An 11,455-nucleotide genomic window follows, 5' to 3' on the forward strand; every position below is an offset into this window, starting at 1 on the left:
TTGGTTTATAGCCAAAGAACTACAGTAATGTTTATAGCAGTTCAACTCACAATAGTTAAACTATGCACCAACCTAGGTGTCCTTCAACAGATGAATGGATAAACTTATAGAAATATTACTCAGCCTTAAAGAAGAATGAAATTAACGCTTTTGCTGGTAAATGGATGTAACTGGAGAATATTATGCTAATCAGAATAAGCCAATCCCTGTAAGAACCAAAGGCTGAGTGTTTTCTCTGATATGTGGATGCTAATTCACAAGAGGTGGTGAGGATGCAGAGGTGGTGGTGGTGGTAGTGGTGTTTTATAAACAGAGAGGAGTGAAAAGAGGGGAGAGGATCTAAGTGTAGAAATTAGAGTAGAATGTGCATATATTATTACACAACCTGTGCAACATGGTATATCATGTACAACCAGAAGAATGAGAAGTTATACTCCATTTATGTATGATGTGTCAAAGTACATTCTACTGTCATATAACTAAGTAGAACAAATTAAAAAATAAATAAGACCTGGAGTTCTTTAAGAGGAAAAGAAGAACAAATGGGGTGGTAGAAAATGTTTTGTAGATTCAAGAGATGTGTTGGGTATATGCAGAAGTGATGTAGGCTATGTTTTTAAGAGGGGAGAGGTCGAAAATTTAAAAAATTACAAAAAATAGAAGTAAAAGAGTTAAAGGGTTGGCCATGGGCAGGTTGACCCTCATATCCTATATCCAGGGGTTTCCCATGCCAAGATATTTCATTACTTATAGATCTCTTTAGACCTTATTGCCCCAACCCTGCTCTTGCACAGAACTCAGCTCTAATCCTATTCCTTAACCTTGAGTTGCTATACACCAACTTTCCCAGCCCTCAAGTCTTTCAGTTCACTACTGAGCATCAGTGGAGTGTTTTTTTTTTCACTCATCTCGCAGAAAAGTAGTTTTCTCACTATTTGAGTCTCAAGTCACAGAATTGTGAGAAAAGACACTTTCTGCCAAACTACCATCTTATCTTTAAATTTTCTTTTTTAAATTTTTTTTTTATTTTCTTTCTTCTAATTAGTTATACATGACAATAGAATGAATTAGTACATTTTGATAGATCATACATAAATGGAGTGTAATTTCTCATTTTTCTGATTAAACATATTGCAGGATCACACGGGTTAGGCAGTCATATGTATAGGCAGTCATATGTTCAAAAAATATATTGTATTAAAATAAATACCCAGTTCCTAATGACATCTACAACATTAATTAGCACAAAAACAGACATGATGAGGTCCACTCTTGTCAACAGTAAGAATAATAACAATAAACTAGTCTGATTATAAATAAAAAATCAGGTGTCAACTATGTCACTCAGCAGTAATACTTGCATCAGAATTAATGGTGGGGTTAGGAGTTAGATAAACCAATTAATTCTAAAAGATGGTAAAAAATACAGTTAATTAAGAGGAAAAATGTGCTAGGAAAATATTGAAAAGAGTTTGAAATTTCAAAATGTGAACAGGAGAATGCAGAAGAGATGTAACAGGTGAGAGTTACAAAGAGAGAGAGAAAAAAAGTAAAGTAAGAGACAAAGAAAGAACAATAGAATTGAACTGTTAGCTGGTGAAGAAAAGGGAGAAAGAGAAATAAGAGATTTAAACAAATGAAACAATCCAAAACAATCCAAAATATGCAAAGCAAAAATTTTTATCCCTCAAAAGACAAGGCAAAGAAAAATAACTACAATGAAAAATGTTGAAAATGAGAGAAAAATGGAAGAACTTGAGATTATCTAGAGGGAAATGAGAAGGAGGGGGCATGAAAGATGGTGGACTGAGACAGACATCATTACCCTATGTACATGTATGATTACACGAATGGGACGAATCTACATAGTGCACAACCATAGAAACGAAATGATGTACCCCATTTGTGTAAATGAATCAAAATGCAGTCTGTAAAAAATAAGAATTAAAAAAAAAATGGTAAAAGAGATCATTATATGGGCTGGGACTGGGACTCAGTGGCAGAGCACTTGCCTAGCATGTGTGAGGCACTGGGTTCAATCCTTAGAACTACATAAAAATAAACAAATAAAATTTAAAAAGAAAATGAGTAAAAAGAAACATGTATATACACATATATGTGTTTGTGTCTCTAGTTAGCACAGCAAGAACTCACACACAAGTACAAATACACACACAAACTTAAGAAAAAAGAAAAAAAATTCTTAATAAAAAATTTGTGGGATCATCTCCGTGGAGGTGGCCAGAATAGTTGTGGAGAATTCCTGCCTATACTTAACTCTCTTTCTATTTTTTCATGAGTTATGTAACCCCTTCCTCATTTTGTAGTTATTTTACTATTTATTAAAAATATTAATGGAAAAAATTGGTGGCAAACAAAAAGTTCAAAAATTTAAAATTTTTTACTTACCATGGGTTACTTCAACCACAGTATTTTCTTTCTTCATGTGACTTTGAATTACTTTCTAGTATTCTTCATTTTAACCATAGGGACTCCATTTGCATTTCTTGTAGGGTAAATAAAATAGTGACAAACTCTGTTTTTGTTTCTCTGGAAAGTACTAATTATATTTATTTTTTTCCCTAGATTATTGCCAGATATGGATTTTGTGATTTATTTATTTTTGTCTTCAATACCTTTTGCTTATATAATTTTAATTAGAAATCAGCAGTAAATCATATTCAGGGACATGAAATGAGTTGTTTTTCTCTTGAGGCTTTCAAGATTCTTTATTTGGTTTTGCATAATTTGATCACAATATGAAAAATTGGCACAGATTTTTAAAGATTTTTCTTTATTGTAGTTCCTTAAGCTTTTTGTATATTTTCTTTCTTCAAATTAAAACGGTTAGATTTTTAAAACTACAATTTTAGTCCTTTCTAGTCTCTCACATTCTTGTCTCCTTTTAGAAATACTAGGAATATATTGGTATGCCTGATCCTACCTCAGAGGTTGCTAGACTTTGTTGATATTTTAATTATTATTTTTCTTCCTTCTTCTCAGACTGAATTATTTAAATTAACCAACATTCAACTTTTACTCACACCTGCAACTGGAAACCCTTCATAATATTTTTCATTTAAGTTTTTGGTAGATGTCTGAGCACTGTTATCTAAGATCTCTGACTCTTAAAAAGTTTTGGTCTCTTTCTTTCTGGTTTCTCATGTTTTCCCATGATCCATGATTCCAGCCATTCCAAGGTATACTAGGATGGGTGTGGTGTATAGATCTACTTGAGCTAAGACTCAGCTCAGTGGTGGTGCTGCCTGACACAAAATTAATGTTACTTCTACATAATCTTTATACTTCCATTATCAAACTTGCTATCAAGGTAGGCAGTTTTAGAATATAGCCAAAATTAGCTTGTTAGATTATATTTTTTTGCCCTTTTAAATAAATAGTGAGTGGGCTGGGGTTGTGACTCAGCAGTAGAGTGCTTGCCTATCTTGTGTGAGACACTGGGTTTGATTCTCAGCACCTCATATAAATAAATGAATAAAATAAAGGTAGGTCAACAACTAAAAAATATTTTAAAAATAAAGGAATAAACAGTGAGTATCTTTGGTTAATTTATATTTTTACTGAGTCACTCTAAAAGGTAACTCTTAAAAGTGACTTAGATACTAGATAATTAATGTTGAAGGAAAAAAATCACACTATATGCCATCAAAGGTGCCAACGTAATTGAAGAGCTTTAAGTTACCAAAAGATCAGGCATTTAATTGTCAAAAAATTGAAAACATGAAAATTTCTGAAAATCCCCTAACATCTAACCTACATATTAGTATTTTACTTGTGATCTGAACTGTACCTTGAATTTAGCCAAATTTGTCAAATTCTACTTATTGGGTTTTTGTTCATTTTTTCTATTTTGGAGGGTTGTTTCTAATTTTCTTCATGTTACAACTCCCTTTTTCTTTGAGATAATGGAATATTATTCAGTCATAAAAAAGAATAATATTATGGCATTTGCAGATAAATAGATGGAATTGGAGAATATCATGCTAAGTGAAATAAGCCAGTCCCTAAAAACCAAAGGTCAAATGTTTTCCCTGACAAGTGGATGATAAATTGAACTTTAAATGTTTTTTTTTCCTGCTGATATCTATTGTTCTTTAACCTTAACTCATTTGGTCAAATTGTTTTTCTATACAATGAAGCACACAGTAACATATTTCTCATTGGAATTTACCTGAAGTGGGCATATCACGATTCAAAGCCAACATCAAAAGGAAGTGATAAAAAAACTAAGAAACTTGTAAATATTAATTATTTGTGGTTATAGAAGTACTTAATTATTATTGTAAAAACAATGGATTTTTAAGCTTTTCTTTGGTTTTATTTTCCTATGTGAATTTGTGTATTTATGTACATATACTTCATTTTTATGCTATGGATCATGTACATATTAGTCTTAAATTTAGCCTTATATCATAGATTTGATAGTTATTACATTTTTTCCAGTAATTTTCTTGTAAGCTATATTTTATCAGAATTAAAAAGGATAAGTCCACCAAATGGATAAATAAAAACAAATGAGTAATTTTCATGTTTATATAAGGGAAAATACCTTTATGCATATTATATTCCTGTTCTTTTTAAATTACTCCTAGGTTATTTTGAGACATTACATGGATTGAAATTCTTATTAACAATGAGTGAATGAAAATAAAGCAAATATAAAGTTGTTGATTTACAGGTGAAACATTATGAATAAGTTGAGTATTTTTGTGGTTGATTATTTAATGGTCTCATTAACTTAATTTCAAGTGTACTGGTCTGTAAACAATATAATAATGTTTCATATTTTTCTAATGTGAAATTATATAATTCAGATTTATAAATATGTTTATAATAAGCTACTTTTTATTTGTTTGAACTTTGCAATTTGATTATCATAGTAATTTTTTATTTGTTTAAAATGCAAATAGGCAGTTATCAGACCACCATACTGTAACTTGAAAATTATGTTATCTTAAGTAATGTGAATAAAACCTTATTAAACAAACATACTTGAGTACTTTTAAAATCATTTTATTGTATTATAGTGGAGTTTAGTTTTAGTTACAGAATTTGCTACTAAACTGACTAGACACAAATCATTTTGTTCTTGCATCATTTATGAAAGCACTTGAAGTATCTATTTCTTTCATTTTCTGACCTTTTAATCCTGGAAAAAAGAAAAGAATAATTTACAAGTATTTCTACAAAATGTTTCCAAAATTTAGTGCAATTAGTTGAAATCTATTATCTCCAAAATTTCTTGTACAATCTCATTGTCATTAGATATAAAATGACCAAGGATATAGGTTTGCTTCAGGACATTTAAAATTCATTACTTAATAGTACAATAACTATTAGCTATCTTTAACCAAATACTTAGCTCATATCACTTTAGGAGATAATTATTTTAATAACTCTAGAAACTTATTTATATTCTAATTTTACACATGTAGAAACACTTTTAAGGTCCTTAAACTACCTATTCAATTCACTCCTACAAAAATAGAATTTTGACAAAATGTAAAACTAATATAAAGTTGATGGTCTTAATTATTAGTAAATACATAAATAAATGCTTTTTCTATGTAAAGAGTGAAAGTATATCTATAACTAGAACAATTAACTGTAAGAATCACAATATCTGGAATACAAAAAATTTTTTCAAAACCTGTTTTAAATTCCTTATATATAATCACAATTGAAAATTCCCACATCAGCATAATTTTTGAATGAGAAACTATGATTTATGTACTTGTCTGTTGCAATTACTTTTCCCCATTTTTAAATATAAAACCATATACCCATAAATTTGAAATAATCTATATAATATCATTCTCTTTTGGGAAGGCAAAGTCAAAACTAGAATCCTGATTTTTTGATGCTTCATGAATGTCATTTTTATCTTAACTCTCTCTACTTCACTAATATAATTTCTAAGTTGTGAAATTATGTGTACACACACACACACACACACACACACACACACATTCACAAATCCGAGAATTTCTAAGCAAGGAAAAGGAATACCTATTGATTGTTTCCTACTAATTTAGAAAAAAAAATTCTTCTAACACAAGTAGATTTTGATCTGAATTGTGAAAAATTATACTCAAAAGACTAAGTGGATAAATTTCAGCAAGGAAAATGAATTTAAAAGTCTGTCTGGTTTAGCTACCTTCTTGCTAAAAAAGTTAGACAGTTAGACAGGTACTTTAAAGTGATTCCCATCTACCATTTTTAGATTTTCCAAACATAACCATCTCCTTATTCTCAAAATTACACTTTTTGTATTTTTTTCAGTGTGATTTTGTCTTGTTCTTTCCAAATCATTGAAATGTAAAGAAAATTAATCTATCTCTATATTTTTATTTTTAAAGTGAACAAATTTCTTTATCTTATAGATGGAAATCAAAGTAGTTACAGGTTTTAAACCCAAAATAAATATGTGACATAAAAAAATAAATTAATTTATTTAATAAAATTTTAATGCATGGACTAATGGAATCACAAACTCTGTAAGAACCAAACAAATCCAGTTTTCATGGATTTGTCTTTTAGTGGCTCCAGTGTATACTCACCACTTCTTCCCGCTTGGTCTTGTCTGTTGCTGGCCAAGCTTCCAGAGGCAGATCAGGAAGAAGGGGGGGCAGCTGCATGGGGAACATCGGAGGCAGATGTGGCTGTGGTGGCAGGGGATGCAGGGAGTGCAGAGGTGGCTGGGGCTGGATGGGCTGGATGGGCTGGATGGGCTGGATGGGCTGGTGAGGCTGTGGCTGAATGGATTGGGGCTGGAAGGGCTGCTGGAAGGGCTGCTGGGCAGGTGGAGGGAGGTTTGGCTGGTGGTGTTGGGTTGGAGTCATGGAGTGGTGGCCAGGAACTGGCATCACTGGTTGCTGGGGGGCCACGGGCTGTTGAGCTGGCACCACTGGGATGTGGTGATGAGGCTGAAGGGTGTGACTCGGGGTATGCTGTTGAGACAGCACGGGGATGATTTGGTGGTGCAGCCATCCACCCATGGGTTCGTAACCATAGGAAGGATACTGGTGAGAAACAGAGAGTCAGGTTTACCATTGGCTCAGTTGACTTCCAACTGGAGAAGTAGCAATGTTTTCTTTGTCATTCTGACCATATGAATATTTTAGTCATTTTTTCCTTTGCAAGAATTTTCAACTGTGTACACAGATATGACCTTTTTACAAACTAAAATTCTCATTAGTGTCTGTATGTGGAGTAGACATGATACTTTGCTTAATAATGGAATTTAAATGCATACCTAAATATTTTAAGGGAATAAAGAATAAAATATTTACATACCGGCTGCCTTATCATGCTCTGGTACCACTTCAAAGGGGTAAGCACCTTAAAAGAAAGAGACATTAGAATGGTTTTATGTAATTGTTTTATTCAAAATATAAACTCACTAATAAAGCTGAAATATAGACTTACTAATGAAATTCTGCAAACATTAGACTGATAATATAATTTCAACAAAAGAAAGCAGATAAATCAGGTGCTTCCTGGTTAGTGTGTACTGTGTTATACACATCACATACCATTTTCATGTTTTCTTACTTGATCTGAGGCAAATATCATCGCCCTCACTTATACAAATAACGTAATTAAAAGACTTCATTAACCTCACTGGGATTATAAAAATAGTAATTCTTTTTAGTTCTAGAGGGCATGCTCATTACTCTGTGAATAATCACAAGAAATTATTTAATTCAATTTTCACTTTAACATTTTGACATTCTTCGATTTCACAAAAAGAGAAGGCAGAATTACTTTAGAAATAAGGGAGGTTTGACATACTTATCAGTCCTTTAAATTTATTAGAAAATCATGCCTCAAATTCTAACAAACATTTTTTTTCAACTTGTGTAAGTAAATAGACTCAGAGATTGTGACCTGAACCTGTGAAGAATTAAAAGTTTCAAGTTTTTGTGAGCAATATGTACTTGCTTAGACTCAAAATTAGAGTTCTTGGATATAATAGTACATAATATTTAATACAATCCAAAATTATTAACCTTACTCAAGTTATTTGTGATACAGCACTTATTACATCCATTTACTATTTTACTCTCCAAATGATATTTTGGTTATCATTATTTAACTTCTTCAGATAAGGGAATCAAAGTACCAGGGAGAGAAAATGATTTCCTCAAATCTGACTGCTTAATTTCGCAGTCAGTTTGGAATTAAGCAGAACCTCAAACCTGACTTTCATAACCCATAACCTTCCATCTCTCTGCAGTCTTTCAGATACCATCAAGTCGCTAATCCTTCAGGAAAACCAATGAGAGATATACACATGGAGTAAACATCTTATACATTTTGGAAAACAACCTTAAATAAAATTTTAACCTAATCCCCACATTTTATGACCTGGGATGAAATTATACTGTTCCAGCTGAGTTCACCTTTTGCCCTACCACAGAGCATCCCTGAATGAGACAGTTCATAATGGGTACATTGATAGCCATATTTAAGAAGACAGAAGGAGTCAGACTGGGCACATAATAAGGTGCTAGGACAATGCAAGTCCAAGACCTTCTTTCAGGGTTTAAACTGGAAAATTTGGTTGGAACTGAAAAGTAGGACCATTTGAGAGACTCATTAAATTAAAATTAATACACTATTCTTTGCAGAGGTCAGGGCATTGTTAAATCAAACAATGGTATGGTAAATGGAAAAATTACCTCATAGCTGAAGTTGATATAACCAGGGTGCCCAGGATGAGGTGGTAGCTTTTATGTAAGGGGGAAAAATAGAATGGAAAGAGAGGGAGACAAAAGGAGAGGGAGAGAGAGAAAGAGAAAGGAACAGATTGTCAATATGCAATTGTTCACATTAAGGGAAACTGAAGCTAATTAAAAAATATACCTATACAGCAAAGAATATATTTAAGGCCTCTCTCTCAATATATTTATAGATATATAAAATATATTATATATAGATATAATATTAGCTTGAATGTGTGTGCAGTGTAGAAGTAGACTTAAAGAGATTAATGATTTTCTCTGGGATAATAGTCTTACAGAAGGAGACATGGAAGTAGAAACCAGCATAAATTTATTTTCCAATGATATTCAGACAAGCACATCTAGCATATGATGTCAAGGAATCCTACCTAATACTACTCATCATTTACTCTTCAAAACTTACACCATTATGGGAAGAGAAGTATATTTCTGTTACACAATTTAAAAATACCAACAAGAAAAGAATATAAAAGATATCTTGCAGACCAGGTGCTTAAGTGCTTAAGTATCAGAAGGATTCCTCATATTTGAAATGCAAAATAAATAACACATTAACAGAAACAAGAACAACTAGGTGAAAGTTACTGATTAAGCTGAAAATAAGATGAGTGCAGTAAATGGAAATATTCTAAATTCCTCCCATGTAAAATGGTAAGTTTTATGTGTGAAGTTTAGGTCATTTTTTTTTTATTATTCTGTCAGTATATTTAAGACATATAGTTGAAAGTTTAAAATAAAAAGCAATCTGAATAATTATCTATGCCTTTCCAGAGGGGTGGACAAGTGACTGATACCTGCCTTGAATTCTGGATAGCCCTGAGGTGCAGGCGAGAGAAGAAAGCCTCACACAGAAAATCCCCCTCAGATAGGGCACTAATTAAGGATCTGCTCTATTCTATTCTTTCAAAAAGCTTATATTTTATGAAGTTTTATTCAGTTTCATCTTCAGTGTAAATTTTCTTTTTTACTAACTAACTGTCTTTCCTATACTATCTTCATATTAAGCCTTTTGAGTACTGAATTGTGGAGTGGAAAAATGGAATCCCACAGGGAACTAGGAGTTGCCACAGTGCAGGATTAGGAAGGTAGGGCATTGCATCTTGGTCTTGTGCATGAAAGAGGAAGCGAGGAGGCAGGTATACAAGTTTACTGACTTCTGGTTGTATCAACTGCTCTTCATGCCATCAAAAAAGAAAGTAGATTATGCTTTGTCTGCATGTGACCTAAAATCTCTTCCTATATGTGCTTGAGTTTCAAAAGAGTGGTGTTTGGTATATTTGAATATACCACACACTCACGTACACACAGACAGGACACCAAAAATGATACCAAAACCAAACCATTATGATTAACTAATATACTCAAAGGGACTATGAAAGCAGATATGTCCCAGAAGTGAATTCCTAATATGGAAATATCCCACATATTTGTAAACTAATTGTCTCAACAGAAGGATTTGGTTGTTTGTTAAATGTAGATCCCTACATTCATATATCCCAGTTTTACTGACTCATTGTTGGGAGCATATAATAATCTATTTCATTTTGAATTGATAAGTAGAAGTTGCATAGATTTATGGAGGACAAGGTGATGTTTTGATGTTTACTATGCAGAATACTGAAAGACCACTATAAGTATAAAATTCTGTCACTTGTGACAATGTAGATAAACATTATGTCAAGTGAAATAAGATGGGGATAGAGAATCTATTATTTTGATTATCTCATTAAGGTTTCTTACACAGAAATACATTTATCTTAAACTGATCTTAAACTCCTTTAAAACATAACATTAACCATTTATGGAGCATATTTTTATTCCCAAATTTATGACATTGGATAGGTATATGAAAATAGTATTTACTCACAGGCATAGTGAAGGCTGTTCCAAAGAGGCAAGCAAACAAAATCCAGGTCTCCATTTCTTGATGGTTCTGAAATGTAAGTCAAAACCCACTTCTTACTTTTCTCAAAATGAATATAATGCTGCATAAATCACACACAAACTCTTTCTAAGTGTGTATGGTTCAGGGAATTGAACACAGGGACACTCTGTAACTAGCTACATCCTTAAGCCTTTTTTATTTTGAGACAGGTTCTAAGTTGCCTAAGCTGATTTTTGACTTGCAGTTGTCCTGCCTCAGCCTTCTGAGTCTCTGGCATTAGAGGTATGTCCCAGCATGCATGGCCAAAGTATACATAATCCGTATTAGCCTGCTGCTAGTAAAAAAGACTGGGATCATTATTTATGAGGAGATGCCTTCAATATATTTATCCATTGTTGCATAGTACTTTGTGATTTTTAGATTAAACAACTAAGGAATATTTTCTTATTGATAATATTGAAAACAAAGATGATTACTTAAAAAGAAATCATTAATTTTCCAGAATGAATCAAGAAGTAAACTGTGTTAGAGGTTTAGTTTTATATGATCCAAAGTTGTTTGACTTCAGGTATTACCTTTGAATTATAATCTGAGCTTAAACAGAGTACATTGAAAAACATGAAATTTAATAGAAGGGAAAGAACAATGCTAATATTCTAATACTAATTTTTTCAATAAATTTAAAATAATTTCTCCCTTTGTACCTTCCTTTTGTTAAATTTATTTAGTTACTCCAAAATTATATAAATGGTATAAAAAGCAAATTGTGGCCATGTTATATTCACAACATTTTGTGACAAAT

General features: G+C 32.1%; 1 protein-coding gene across 1 annotated transcript; it reads right to left on the minus strand.

The window, feature by feature from the left end:
* Positions 1-5,164: 5,164 nt before the first annotated feature.
* On the minus strand, positions 5,165-10,689 carry LOC124973556 (amelogenin, X isoform-like). The gene is made up of 7 exons (XM_047537427.1): positions 10,636-10,689; positions 8,706-8,753; positions 7,962-7,985; positions 7,450-7,473; positions 7,318-7,362; positions 6,582-7,043; positions 5,165-5,170 (listed from the first exon to the last, which is right to left on the minus strand). The coding sequence occupies exons 1-7, from the start codon at positions 10,687-10,689 to the stop codon at positions 5,165-5,167; spliced, it is 663 nt and encodes a 220-aa protein (XP_047393383.1).
* Positions 10,690-11,455: the final 766 nt, after the last annotated feature.

This window comes from Sciurus carolinensis (assembly GCF_902686445.1).
Source record: "Sciurus carolinensis chromosome Y unlocalized genomic scaffold, mSciCar1.2 scaffold_347_arrow_ctg1, whole genome shotgun sequence".
Taxonomy (NCBI): domain Eukaryota; kingdom Metazoa; phylum Chordata; class Mammalia; order Rodentia; family Sciuridae; genus Sciurus; species Sciurus carolinensis.